Here is a 15,707-nt window from a genome sequence, read left to right as displayed (position 1 = left end):
TAGATTAGCCGCACCGTTATATAAGCTGCAGGGTCGAAAAATGGGAAAAAAGGCGCGGCTTATAGTCCGAAAATTACGGTCAATATTACAAAACAAAAATGACCATGTTCAAGTCTTAAAGTCATCCTGAGGCCTTAGTTTTGGTTTCAAATTACACAACATCATGTATGTGTTGCTTCTTTGGGGCTTGTTTTCGTAGACCTGGTTGCTTATTTCTCTCAAATCTGGCAACAGAGTGGGCAGGGCGCAGTGTCTAATTGTAGCAGTAAGCTAACGAGTATTGATAAGCTTTATTTTTTTTGATCCAATGCTGCACAACTGAACTGATCCAATGCTGCTGTGAAAAAATGAAGCTATATCCATGTTGGATAGAATATCCAATTTATATAAAAAAAATAACCTTTAGGGACAACTTGAATGCTTTTATTTATTTATTTTTCCTCTTAATGGATTGCATAAAGATCGGATCGGGAAAGATCGGTATCGGCAAATTGTCAAAATCAAATGATCGGAATCGGATCGGGAGCAAAAAAAGGTGATCGGGACATCCCTAGTTACGTAAGTAACCTATAGTTTTTAAGTGGCCTTACCTTAACCGCCAATATTGTATTTTTGAAATTGTCCCAATGTTGATTTTTTTTGTCTGGCAATGGTGTTGAGAGCCATAAGCAATGATCAGTTCAAACCTAAATGAATGTAAGAGCTATACTGACCCAATTTCAGACATGAGGGGACCAGAGGGCGGGGGTTCAGTTATCTGACTCTGCATACGAGGGTTGGTGTGAACCCCATTTTGCCGGCTTTTATTCTCGGCGTCCAGTGGGATGTCTGGAGATGTGTGACTGATCTTCATAGCTGCCTCTGGTGTGGCAATGACCACAGGTGGTGGGGATACGGGAGTCACCGGAGCCTCCACTGATACCACTGACGCCACAGGAGTAGGCTCTCTGGCGATGGGGCAGATAGACGACTCACGGCGGTTGTGTGGAGGGGGGTCCACGGCAGAGTAAACTGGATGCCTTGGAGCGAGCTGGGAGGGTATTGGGCTCATGGTGGGGTTGATGTGCCCATGGGCCTCCTTGGTGGTGGGAGAGAGCACACGCTCCCTCCATGGTATCCAGCAGAGCTTCCAGGAGACAAACAGAGAGACCCCAAAAAGGGCCAAGCCACAGGCAGTCACCACCAGCGACAGCAGACTCACCGATATATCTGAAAAGATTAAAGAGACTGGAATAAAGATCTGACAGTAAATTCAGTGTTGTTACAAACACAACCATGGGTATGTGATATGTTGGCTGGTAAACTATTCACCTGTGGTGGAACATTAGTATTTTTCTTTTTGCAAAACGTGCTTCTTACCACTTAAAACACTTTATTTCTCTCTGTGTTTTTGTAGTGTACCAGCAGACTTTCAGTGTGGTTTTCTCCTCTTCTTTCCTTTCTTGTGACAGCATTCTCCACGAGATTAATTAGGATTAGCTATATTTATTTAATTATCACTGGAGCCTCATATCTAAGCCCCAAGTGGATTGGGCCCAATGCTGTAATTTCCTTTGCTGATAACAGAAGAGGGATAGTGTGATGAAACAAAGGCAGCAGGAAAGGCCTTTTCAGACAATCTTATTGTACTTTAATACTGTGGTGGAGCAGTCATTTTATGTTTGCAACAGTTTGGGAAACGGGAGATTAAAGGTACTGAGGTTAAACCCGTTTTAAATGGTGTTTATAGTAACAACTTCTACTTGTAGACTAAATGAACAATGCATGAAAAAAGGTCAGCGTGTAGGAGTTGAGGTGTGAACCAACAGTACCAAGGGGTTTCTGAATTATCTCTGCTTTTGAAATAATAATAATTTGAACGAAAAATCGTAGAAACTGAAACACAAAAGTGTTGAGGTTAAGTATATGTATGACTCTTTTGCATGAATATCATAAGTAGTCTGAACTTTTTTGTATCAAAGGAACTCATACCATCATGGAAAATAGAGGGAATACTTGATTAACCTTCAACCCCTGCTGCACAAATTTGGTTTTATGTTTTAAAACCAAATATGTACGGTAGGAAAGTATAATAAGCCTCACCACTGAGAGGTGAATTATACCTCGTCCTTTTTACTTTTGTGAAACATTGCATCGGGATTTTAAAGATTGTTTGTTGCAGTTAATGTTTTATACTTATTAACTTGTGGTTTCATCTCAAGCAATGGACCAGAAAGCAGTCCACAAACATCCGAAGAGTTAAGATCAGCATGTACTGTCTCATTATGAAAAGGTTGGAGTGCATTTCTGAGATTAGCTTTTCAAGTTTATCTCACAATGTGCAATTATCAAAAGCATAGGTTCTCTACAGTATGCTGTGCCCCCTTAATCTCTTTGCTCCAATGCATGTTTAACGTTTTTATGAGGTAAAAAATGATAAAGTGCTTATTACTGTAATCACTCAACACAAGATAACATTAGAACTGAATTGAAATTCACATCATGACAAACTGTTATCTTTAATTCTTCATATGAACAATATGGCATCTTTATTCAACTACATTCAACAGTGCCTTTCACTTACATCCACTGAAGGGTAAAAATCAACTGAAAGTTTCTTTGCAATTAAAGATAATCTTAGTGTGGTAAAATAATACCTAGTATCCTATTCAGGGTTCTTTAAAGCTTAATTAACCCACCGGGCATGTGCCATGTGCGTACAATTATAAAATACAAATGAATTTCATTTTTTTTTCATTTTCTTAAATCAGATGTATTTCTGACGTTGACTTTAATAGCCTCAAATCAGCATTCCAATTCATAGTCAATACCAACAACTACAGGTTATAGTAGATGTTCATAGTTTTTGAATTTTCTCTTTATCATTTTTGACCAAAGTTTGGGGTGTGCATTGCTAAGTAAGGCATCACTGTTACATTTTGAAGTAGTTTCATGTGATTGTTAAAAGTAAAAAAAAAGATGTTGTTACCTGTGTTACTTATTGATATATTTTCCTATGATGCTAACTAATACTGAATATTATGTACAGAATTGAACTGTTGCTGGATAAATAAGTTGAGGAAAAACATTATAGGTGATGGTACATCCTATTCACCTTCCTATCCTAAGCCCATCCAGCAATGGTGAATTCATTGATCGCATTGCACTGAATAACCTCATTTATCACGTTAGTGCTGTAGTGTACGTGTAATTAATTCAAGACATTTTTAAAAATGTGTTTATACTACATGTCTCTGTGTCTGGTACTGAGATGATGATCTTCCATTCCTGCTTAGCCACTGTAATGTTTACTAATGTACTGTATTGAACTGTCTCCATGGCTTCTGCTCAGTGTGCTATGTTTAAAATAGCATCAAGTCTGCTGTATCAACCATGTCTATTATTGTCTAAGCTTCGCTCTGTGTGAAGGCAGTGATACAGACTTGCGTCCAGTTTATGTGCTGACAGTGCAACAGTTGCCTTCAGCAAAAACAAACTAATGTTTTGGTAATGATGATGTTGATGAAGATTATTTTTTTAACTGTTTAGATTATTACATTTCAATTTAGAGACACTAATAAATGCTTTTCCTGGGTGGCTAGACAAAATTGTTAAGCACAGCTTGTCGCTTTAGTAGGCAAAAAACTCAATTTCAAAATAAACGCATGCTTATATGATGATAACAAACACTATGATAATATCAAATAAAGCAGTGCTCTCATCATGACTACCAGAATAGAGATTTCATATTGACATATTTGTTATATTAGCCGACAAACTTGCCATGCATGTTTTTTAACTAGCTGACTTGATGAAGAGCTTGGACAAAGCAATTTGTGAAAAAGTTTCTACAGAAATTGACTTTTTCTCTTTGTTTCCTATAAAAGTTCTGCTCTCTATTTCAATAAAAAGTCATCTGTATTGAGGTTTGAATTATGGAGTTGAGTATTAAGAAATTTCTAATAAATTCCCATTTTCTTCTTACAGAGCAACAGAGTGAGAAAAACATGTGTTTTTAAAAGAGTAACCAAAATCACAGAACATCTTGAAACTGAATCATGTATGGCAAGCTGTGCTAAACATCTGATGTAGAGCTAACACCTCATATTAAAAATAATTCTAAGGAATGCAGTAAAACATAAATTGCACATTAGTTCAAAGTAAACAAGGCAATATGTCACACCACATTTAGAGAAGTATGATTTAAATGACAACCAATCTCAAAGGCCTTTGACAGTACTAGTTTTGCATTACCTTTCTTCAAACTCCAACAGCACAGCCTAATACAGGATGGATCTGTGTGTGTGGGTGCTGTCATAAAACCTCCCACGGGATCTCGGGCGAACTGTACTTTCTGTGCTCTGAGATTCTGTGAATACCAGAGTATGTGTGATTTGGTAGACTAATGTGGAGAAATTGAGGGACTTGCAATCCGAGGACAGTGAGCCCGCAGTCAGCTTGGCAGGCCGCCTGCAGTGCTGCCTGGTGGAGAATCTGTAGACATCTGGAAGAATTCAGAAACTGCCTTGGAACAAACGGGGTGGACCAATTTTAGAGCATGGGACTATAAGGTGTAGTGTAGGAGGAGAGCAAGTGGTGAAAAAGCAGTATATGGACCTTTACCTCCTGAGTTGCTATGCCTTCAACAAACCTCTCTGTGGGTAAAAAGGGTATGTGAAACATAGTATACTGCACATGTGAGTGGTTCTAATTGGTTGTTTTAAAAGCCCTGACAACGGCTGGTTTCTAGCCTCACAGAATGTTATATTGACCTGATTTTATATCTCTAACTAATTAGTTGACTACAATTAAAAGCAGCAATGCTGTGGAACCTGCTCCAGTAGCCATTGCTTAATGTTGTGCACAATTGCTTTCTTGACAAGTCTTAAATAAAACTATACCCCCCTTATGTCTGTACGAATAGCCAGCTTATATAAGCTTAGCCTAAAGACTATAGAAGAAGAGGGAAACTGCTAACTTGGCTCTGTTCAATGGTAACAAAGTCAACCTGAGCAGATCTTTAACTCTTTAAATGACACATTACATCTCATTTGTGTAAACCAAAGTTTAAAGTTTAAAAATGTCAAGTTGTGGTTTAACTAAGGTTGTGTGCTGGGCTTTCATCATATAGAGGACAGCAAGATGCCCAGTGACAATATTACATATTCTTTTGGGTTTAATTATCTTGATCAACAGCCTTTTACTGTCATGAGGCGCCAATGTTTGTCCGGAAATATTGGAGCTTTCAGAAAAATCTAAATCTCCCTGTTGTGTGAATATGAAAACCATTTATAACTCAGAAAATGAAAATTGCGGTAACTCTGATGTGAAATGAACGCCGTCTAAATATTGGCAAGTAACAGATACTTTATGGAGTCTTGTCATCACTGTGAGGTTGCCAGGCAACCGGCAGAGATTCCAGGAAGTTTGGCCAATCCTTTAAAAAAAACTGTAAAACCCAAACTTGTAATTTTTTTCATGGGTTCCATTCTGTAAGCTTAGCTAAGCTTTGCGGCAACTGGCTGCAGCTTCGTTTTTAATGGACGTAAATATATGAGAGTCATATTGATCTTCTAATCCAACTCCTTATAATACAGTAGCATATTATAACCATATTTAACACCTTTTGAAAAAAGGAAAGATATATATGTTGATCTGAACGCTATGTGTATCAAGTACTACTCAAGTAGTTGATAGTCACATATCTTTCTGCTAGTACTAGACACATATGAAAAGATGGTCCATTAGGATAACATACAACTTAAAGTGGACCTATCATGCTACATTTGAATAACATATTGTAGGGCCATACCTATATAAAAAATGTCTGCGAATTTATTTTTTCAAAATACCAAACAGATCATGCATTTTAGCCATGCCTCATTTCGCTCTATTTGCTCTTTTTTAGCCCTGTTTTTTGCAAAGGCTGAATCGGTGAGAAATCTTCTTCGCTGCTTTTGTGGCAGACTACAGCGCCACCTACAGGCCTGGCATAAGTACTACAGCGTCTCCAGCGCTTTCGAACGGCAATGGCCATCGCTGTCATCTCCTGATAGGTGGAGAGTTGCCCATCTAGGCGGAGCTCCTCGTTTCTGACATCAGAGATATTTCAAATCTGTATCAGATCCGTTGCAGCACCGTTTTTAGAAATTTGGGTATGGAGGAAAAGAGAGGGTTGTATTTTCTGACACTAGGTGAGTTCCCTGAAACACCGGAGACACATATTCATATATAAAAGACATACAAAAGTGCATTTTGCATGATAGGTCCCCTTTAAACCAGTTTGGGTTTCTCAAGTTTCCAGGTCAACATTACTTTTTATGTCAATAATGTTTGTGAATATGTTTATGATCAACCATTACCAAAGGCTTTACACCCATACCTGAACTCTAGGACATAGAGTGTTGGATTAGTGTATCTTTCATCTACTTCCTTTGTCATTTTGTTGAAGTTGTTGCCATCATGCAGGGTCAATCATGTCAGCTGGAACTGAAATTGAACCTTGGCCAAGCCATCCTTTAAAGCTTTCTGCTTTCAGCACCTGTTATTGCTATTCTACCTTTCAAACTGTCAGTGCAATGAAAAAGACAAGAAACAATGGACCTATGGGGAATACGGGATGGAGGAGAGGGCTAAGGAAAAGAGGGAATCAAGAGGAAAGGAGGGGAAGGTTGAAGGATAGGGGTGCAGAGAGGCACAGAAACAGGGGAATTTACAAAGGGCTTTCATGTGGGGAATAATTATTAATGATAATTCAAAATGGATGGGGTAGGTATGGTAAGGGGTAGCAGTTACAGCTTGCACGCTCCTTCACATTATCTCATCTATATGTTTCAACACACACACAAACACACACACACACACACACACACACACACACACACACACACACACACACACACACACACACACACACACACACACACACACACACACACACACACACACACACACACACACACACACACACACTCACGCTGACACGATCGCACATGCAGGCATGCCATTCCGATGATGATGATTGTTAGCCTATGTGTTGGTAACGATGAAATGTGACTCAGTGGTCACGTTGATTCTTCACATGAGACTATAATGGATTTGGTTTCCAAAATCGTCATTATCTGATATAAAGATATATTATGAGTCCATTGCATTCATACAGTTTAGGTTTCACGTTGCCATATGCTCATTGTAAGACTACAATTCTAATATGTGGTAAACTTCAAAGAAGTATGATATGGCAAGTGCCACTCTACTGGCGAGCGCAGGTTCACGCGCAACTCCGGGGAGGAGGATATAGCCTACCGTCTATGCAGTGATCATTCTGTGACTACAAGAAAGCCTCTCACTGCCGGCATTGTACACATGTGTCAAATATGAAATATGTCTCATATCTCATCTCCAAACACTGAGTATTGGTTGTGAAAGTCCTCTTACCAATAGCTTTGTGCACAGTGTATAATGAAGAAAGTCACGTTTGTTCAATTCACTTCAATTGAATGCAACCGTTGAATGAAGCGTGCAAATGATGCCTCACCTGAATCCGAATAGCGTGGCCTGGCGAGGTCTCGGAAATAGTAGATAAAATCCAAGCAGTAATCGTTCTGCACTTCCCCCTTCGAGCAAAGATCGGACAGGAGTTCAAGTGCCTTTTGACAAATCTCGTCATCTCTGTCTCCAGGCATTTCCCACCAGCATCCTTATAAATGGAGGGTCTCTTGAGCACCACCACCACTCTACTCCCGCCTGACTATTCCACGCTCGTCAGCACAGCTTCTGGAGTCAACCACGCATCCAACGTCACGCCTACCTGCACGATGGAGTCCACAGAGACGCTCTGTATTAGAGAGAATCAAAAAACACTACTCCAAGTGGTCCAAAAAGCAGAAAGCGTTTCCTACATGAGGAGCAAAAATAGTTTTGGTGTGAATCAAACGGTCCCCTCCTCACACAGTACTGCTCTGGTTAAAAGCCACCGGTTGAATCCACGCATTGCCACTGCGGCGGCGCGCGCTGCCCAGAGTGCTGAAATGTGCGCGCGCGTCACAGAGCCGGACTCTCTTTCAGTGAACCTTTGCAGCACGCGGTCCTTTATCTTCTAATGACTTTACGCCTTCAAAAAGTTAAGGATAAGAAAAAGTTGTTTTACTATAGGGAGAAATAGCTGGATTTGAGAGAGCCATTACCTGTAGCAAAGCCCATCACTTCTCCGCTGGATGACGGACCTGGTGTGGTTTTACGTGCCTGCACGTGGCCAATCAGGAGATGACATGACTTTTTTTTCGCTCGTTTAATAATTTTTAAAACTTTGCCGAATAAGAGAGATATCACTCAAAAGCCGCACATATAACATTGCTTATGCAAGGTAATGGACTTAAAGTAACCACATTATTAAAACCAGTGAATGGCTGTCAAATAATTTTGTCAGTAAGCTCTTCACATCGTGGTCCTGCAAAGACAACCGCAGTTATGGGTTTATTTTCACTGACATCCATGATTTGTCTTGCCATACCTAATTATAATGAGAGCGAGAGAGATAGAGAGAGAGACAGAGAGAGAGAGAGACAGAGGCCAGCAAACCTGGCTGGCTGCGATTTATTGTATTGTCTCTAATCGTTTCTGGATTGCCTGAAGCAGCATTACAATTAACATCCCCACATATTTCTCATGGGACAATTCATGTCAATATGTCAGAGTTTGGTGGCGTCACTCCTGTGCTGCATTTACTCGACCGACTTTTAAGTAATTTAAAAGACACACAGTCAATTTCGCCAATCCAGAGTTCATTTTAGTGATTGACAAGCCCAGTGAATTAAGACATAGACTCTATGTATATTCAGGGTGCATACCATTTCATTTGAGTGGAATAAGTAATAACTTGAGCAAACAACACGCCATAAGTGAATTGATGCAGTCTGAGACAAGCACCATAAAGATAGGCTTTATTATCCACTGAGATATAATCTTTTGTAAAGTATGAAATGGTTCTTTGATGTATTGAAAGAGGTTACTGGAAGAAAGAGGAGGCCAAGAGGGTACAGAACATCCTGGATACTTTTTATTATAATATTAGAGCTTTAGAACGTCCCGCATTGTATGATGATTAAAATGGGGGGGAAAAGACAGATACTAAATGAAAGGGGAGAGGTGATAAGAAATATGAAATTTGAATGCTTTGTTCGTGATTTTCTTGCTTGTTCCACCAACCAAAGGCCCAGCAGTCATCGCCCATCAAAGATAAACACTTCTTCTAATGAGCTGTGCATTTATCTCGTGCTCTGCTGTCTTACAGGTATGTGTGTGTTTGTGTGTGTGTGTGTGTGTGTTTGTGTGTGCGTGCGTGCGTGCGTGTGTGTGTGTGTGTTTTTCCATTAAAAAAATCTTCACACAGCAGTGTTGGCTTTCTTGTTGTCAATAGCAACTGTATAAGACAGAAAGCACTCTTCGCCCAATTTATTCTCTTTATCTCTCATTCTGTCTTCCTCTCTCCTCCATGCCAATTTTCCCCCAGCTTTTTCTACTCAAGCTCCTCATGATTTTTTATTGTATTATTATTTTCCCTTGACCCTCCTTTCTGTCTTCTTTCACTGCTTCGTACGTCCCTAATTTTTTTTCTATATTCAATAACTCTCCCCTTCTCTTCATGATTACCAGCTGATGGCACAACAGATCAACAACATTAGGGCAGTGCCCTTAAGGTGAAATAAGGTCCATATGAACAATGTGTACAGGCACTACATAGACTGCATTTAAATGAGCTCTTAAGCTTAGTGTTGTCTGCCACTTCTCCTCACTCTGGTTAATTGGGATGAGTGATCCTAATGAGCTATAGGAGAATTGAGAATTTCCTTTATGAATTTCTATCAGACACAAAATCATTAATTCTGGAGTTACAATAGTTTATTTACAATCTACAGCCAATGAATGCAACCATCCTTACATTTAGGAGACCGTAACTTCCTTCTCTCTTGGGATGAGAAGTGACTCAGTCCTGGCTGAAATAAACAAAAATTGCATAGCCATCATCCAAGTAGTCATGCAGACATTTGTAATACGTTTCAGAGGGAGAGAAACATAGACTGAGTGACATCCGCATTTGGAGGGAAAACCATGAGACATGATTACATCAGCAAGAGATTCTGTGAGAGAAGGGGGGTCCCTCCACTGAACTATGTGGGACACCAGTGTATGAGGCTGCCAACAGTGTTTCATTCTCACTTGTCAGAGGCAGCGATGATAGAGAAGTGAAACCATTGATACCCATTTCTGCTCGCACAAAGAGCAGAATCTGATTGTTCAGTTTGCCAAAGGCTGCAGTGATATCAGCCAGTATCAGGACTCAAAACAGACCAACTGTTCTGCGAGATTAAAGACCCTCTGCTCAAATATGTGATGCACATGACAAAGCATGCAGTTTGTAACACCCACAAATCTTTATTTGTAAAAATTCCGTTTTTTTTACCTCCACCAACATTTGGTTGAGTTCAGTGTTGTACAGAAACCAAAAAACTAACATTGTAAAATAAAAATATATTTATACAGCTCAGAGTTTACATTTTACTTAACACTACACTTACACACAACATTTAAATATACTTTGGTGACCTCTTTTTCATTTGTTATATGTGTCTTTATGAATGAAAATGGGACAGTTCCTTTGGCTTATCATTATAAATTCTGATTGAATTCCTATGGGGGAAGACCATCTGTAATGACATGTATTTTTTTGTATGGGTCTTGTTTTGTTTTTTTCATGCTTTCCGTTTCTGTCTGGCATTGCTATTTTGAGCAGATCATCTCAATACAAAAAACTTGCCTTTGCTGCTGCAGAAACCAATTAATTTGTTACAGGGCTTTGCTGCTTTGGTGTAAATGATCTCTTAACATGTGTTTCACACTGAGTAAATCCTGGAGATTGAGATATCAAAGATGTTCACTCTGGTTTCAATATGTTCAACACAGAGCGGATCATCAACAATTGTATTTGGTAGTTAATCAGAGAATGTGTGAGTATAAATCATTTTGGTATAGAAAGATGAACAGCCTCTAAATGTGACGAATACCGGCTCACAATAGTGAAAGGCATTGAAATGTTTTTCCAAATGGCCTTTTTAAGTGCAGACATAAGCGGGAGAATAGGAAGCACTGCTATGACAAATGGATCCATCAGCCACAGGCAGACGATAACAGTACATATGTGACTCGAGTCTTCAAGAGATTCATTACTCGCTATTTTCCACAAAATCTCACATCTGCTGCCCAAGCCTCTCAGCATTCTTTGATTTAAACAAACTGGGGTTCGTCTAGGAGCTGTGTAGAGAAGGGGAGGAGGATGGGTTGGAATTGTGTCTCATCTCAATTGCTCTTTCTCTGCCTCTACTTCTCTCGTTGGCTAAAAAGAGGCCTTCAGGGTTTGAACAACGGGTCTCAAAAAACAAAAGGCACAGAGGCATAGCCAATTCAAGATATGTTGGTATGTGTGTGTGAGAGAAAGTGGGAAAGGTTGTGCAGTGTATATGAAGAACAGAGTAATGTAGTGATGGCAGTAATGTGTTCGTTTGTGGGGGGAGGGGATAAGAAGGAAAGACTGTAAGAGGGAAAAAAATAGAGTTAAACACTGAGACAGATTCACACTATATAGCCAACAGATGTTTCCCATGTTAGGATGTAGGCCGTACATTCATCATCCACACTGCTCCAACAGTATTCAAGAACTACATATGTCACATTGTAATACCCTTGGTATGAAAACATCTTGGTATTATGCAGTTTACAAGTCTTGGAGAAAATACTACATTTCACAAAGTGTCTTTAATTTAATGTTTCTGCAAATGTTACAGAAATCAACAAATAGGCAATTATTTCAATATTGAAACATATTGAAATCAAATTCTGAAAAAAGAGGTGCATCATGATCCTATTAAATACGTCAGCTTACTGGTTACAGTATATTATACATCCTCAATCTTTTAGTAGTTGAACTCATTAGAAGACATGTCTAGCATAGCTTTACACCTGGTTGTAAATATATCATTAAGGCGGACTTCAAGAGGGACTCGAAACTTTGACATTGTGATGGAACATTCTCTAAGGTGGACCGTATAAGATAAACATAGCTCAGGGAAATCAGCAGAAAATTATAACTTAGTCAAGTCCCTCTGGAGAGAGGCGGCTGTATATAGTCACAGGTACCATAATGAGACAGTGAGGGACAGCTGTGCAGGCAGGAAGCGGGTCACAGGGGTAATCAGCTGATGGGACGCAGGTGCAGAGAAGCAGGAAGCTCCCCACAGGGGCCTGGTGGGCAGGTGAGGCACAGCTTGGATAACACAAACTTACACATGACACAGACAAAAGGAGATTGTGCATTTTGAATCATGACAGATAGTACATATCTTGAAATGACGCATTGCTATGGAAGGCTATTTGACTATTTATTAAATATCCTGTACCAGACAACAGTTCCCTCCAATAGTTATACTATTGCAAGCCAAAATGCTCACTAGTGAACTAGGAATGTCTCTGACTGTACTTTGGAATTAGTGTAAGACAAAATGTTCACCAGGAAGCTAGTCGGAGTGTCTTTTGACCATACCAGTCAACTGGGGAGGTTTAAATAGGGTACATTATATTATACATAATAGGGGAAACCTCACTAGTCACACTGCTTTCAGGGGATTTTGCTAACTACACCCACACACAAATGTACACATGTTTCCTTAACTAACCTGTTGGCCTGTTTATCAGCTCAACCCACTCCCTTATCTATGTCATTGTCTTCATTAGGGAACTCTTCCAAATCTGTCATAGCTCTATTTACAAGACGACACTTTGAAGTGAAAAAAAAGGAAACACAAGACTCACAATTCTGCATAATACACTGATGCCACACAAGGAGATAAACAGCAAGGGTCCCATGTGAGCAAATAAATACTTTATAATTGCAATGACTGTGGGGCCGAGAGGGGGTGGGGGTAAACACAATCCAGTTGCGACGGGAACAGAGAGAAGATTAAAGATATTGATTATATTGATAGAGTTTATCAGCGTCCCAAGTGCATTCACTCCCACTCTTGCCGAGTTATTACCCTGTGTTTTATAATTATTCCCTTAATTTGACTTAGGTAATATGGTTTAATGAACAATGGCTTACTCATTACATGAGGTTAAACTGGACTGGACTGTATGACTTATTTTTAATGCAGTTAAAACATTAATTCAGTCTCTCTTCGACAAAGGAAAAAATGCCCAAAGCCTTTTTTCTTTGTCATTGAACATTTATTCAATTTGACTGTGAAATCACTGTTTAATCTACCTTTAAACCTGAAAAAGAAGAATTTATTGTGCGTCCTAACTATATTGCCTTCATCAAACTGGTCAGCATGTAACATCAGATTGTGCTCCTCTAGGAGATGTCTCGGAGTTGTGTAACGATCTCTGGGATCATGGCTGTATGGATAGTTGATTTACAAAGATATTATACTTAACCCCATTGCTACTTAGCATAGGAGCCTTCCACTATACCTATAATGTTATATGATTATAGCTCCAGGTAACAGCCTGCTATTCTTTGGCTTTGTTGCTGAGCTAAGAGAAAAAGTCTCTCTTCCTCCCTTGGTTTTTGTCGCTTGCTAGGCCTGCAGAGAGGAAAGCACAGAAATACAGGTCGGTGGCCGAATGTTTGCTGCCTTTTATCTGCCTTCCTCGTACAGGCATACAAAGACATACTTTTCTCTCTGAGAATTAGGGCTGCTACACGCATAGCATACTGTGCAGTGCCACATGAAGACAGTGGGAGCATCAACCTCATGAAGTTATTGGTTATTGTAAAATACATTTTATGAAGCAAGTTAAGGAACAAAACACAGTAAGACATTATAAGTGCAACTCCTGTGTCACTAGATATTATGCAGTAGTAAGCTACTAGTTTACTGAAATAACAAAGTGTTTTAAGTTGTTTTTAGTAGTTTATTATGGTTATACTATGATTTAAAACGTTAAAGATAAGGCAGTTAGACTGATGTTTTCAGAATTCTGACTTAATGTTAGACTTTATCCATCAAATTCCTTTTAAGAGTTTCCATGGAAATATGATGACCCTGTAAACAATGAACGAAAATAAATGTTTTGTCATAGTAATTCATATTTGGTGAAACTAAGTATGATGATAATGTGTGACATGACAATTGTAATGCAGGGATACAGTATCCTTTAAAAGTTCAAGTCTCTGGCATATTTACAGCTGCTTATCCCACAACATGTAAGAAAGGGCAGTGATGGTGCAACCTGTGCACTGTTAGACCCGCTGCTATAGTGGCAGTACAGCCAGAAGTGCACTAATGTAACATGGACAATGCAGGGTTGTCAACTGGCCAAGACAGCACCTCACTCCCCTGAATCATTCCCCACAACTTTAACTCTCTCTGTACAACAATCCAACCTGCATATACCCAACTGTGCAATAAATGTTATTTGGTTTGCAAAATGAGTTGGGGTGGAAGGTGAGGTCTGCTAATTAAAAAAAGTAGGCAGTTATTCTCAGCCACAAAAGCATCAACTTTAAAAGGCTCAGCTTTAACTGAATGGGAGCATAGTCACAAACCTCTCTGCAAGCCTGAATATCAAATAATGTGTGAATGATGCTAAAAATAACTGCAGAGGCTCATCCTATTCCGTGTTACCAGATAATTGGGTGAGATAGAATTAGATATTAGATATCACTCTCTGTCTCTCTCTCCAGCTTGCTTTATGAATGCAGAACATCTATGCAGTAGATTTATTAAATAATTTCTGTTTGAACTCAGGTTGATCAAAAAGCATGTAGGTTCATGAACTTATACTCGATTAGATGGTGACAAATAATAACTGTTACATGAAATCAGATGTTTCTGTCTATTGGCTGTGTGTGTGTGTGTGTGTGTGTGTGTGTGTGTGTGTGTGTGTGTGTGTGTGTGTGTGTGTGTGTGTGTGTGTGTGTGTGTGTGTGTGTGTGGAGGGGGGGGTTACGTATAGTGTTACGTATAGTGAGTGGACTGCAGTAACTATATATGTTTTTTAACTGTTAGACCATAAGCTGGCTAAGTTAAGGCCTAAATACCTTATATATTTAATATGTTGGTGTATCAAAACACAGGACATACAGGAAGACAAGCAAATGAGAACCAATATCTTAATTCACATCTAATAAAGCCATGAATCGAGATCTTGTAAAAGTTCTACAGCTGCATTGTGGTGGTAATGGTATTCCTTATATGCTGACATGAGATCAGTTTACAAATTATGAGCACTGCCCTGGTTTGTCTTACTTTTTACATCAGGTTTTTGCAGCACATTTCTAGCTAAGAATGTCCTCTCACAATTACTAACCATCATCACTGCACTTTTCATACAACAACAAGACAGGGAGCTGAGATAGTGTGAAGGCCAAATCAGGTTACTTTTTTATAACTGAACACACACAGCTAATTTGGGAGAGTAAAGGTTTATTTAAAAGCAGGTAGCAAAAAGTTAGATACAATGGGTGTCAAGATTCCTGTTACATACAAATAGTTGTTAGAGAATAATTCACCCTTACTCCTAGGTATCAAACCATTTTGCCCTTTGACGTTTATGACCAACCCTGACTCTGTTATCTCCCTTAAGGAATGTGCTGCTGCAGCTATAATGTTTATATTCTCAGTTTTATGATCGGGGAACTATCGTTCACAGATGGTTTATGATTGTGAGAA

General features: G+C 39.3%; 1 protein-coding gene across 1 annotated transcript in view; it reads right to left on the bottom strand.

Moving 5' to 3' along the window:
* syt9a (synaptotagmin IXa) overlaps window positions 1-7,945 on the bottom strand; it is a 32,648-nt gene extending 24,703 nt beyond the window's left edge. Inside the window, exons 1-2 of the mRNA XM_010784673.1 lie at window positions 7,517-7,945; window positions 714-1,209 (exon numbers count right to left, since the gene is read on the bottom strand). Of these exons, the coding sequence (XP_010782975.1) occupies window positions 714-1,209; window positions 7,517-7,664 (644 nt within the window). The 5' untranslated portion in view covers window positions 7,665-7,945. The remainder of the gene's footprint in view (window positions 1-713; window positions 1,210-7,516) is intronic.
* Window positions 7,946-15,707: the final 7,762 nt, after the last annotated feature.

Source organism: Notothenia coriiceps, unplaced genomic scaffold, assembly GCF_000735185.1.
Source record: "Notothenia coriiceps isolate Sejong01 unplaced genomic scaffold, NC01 NC01_scaffold00026424, whole genome shotgun sequence".
Lineage (NCBI taxonomy): Eukaryota > Metazoa > Chordata > Actinopteri > Perciformes > Nototheniidae > Notothenia > Notothenia coriiceps.
This window is presented reverse-complemented; position numbering and strand designations above follow the sequence as displayed.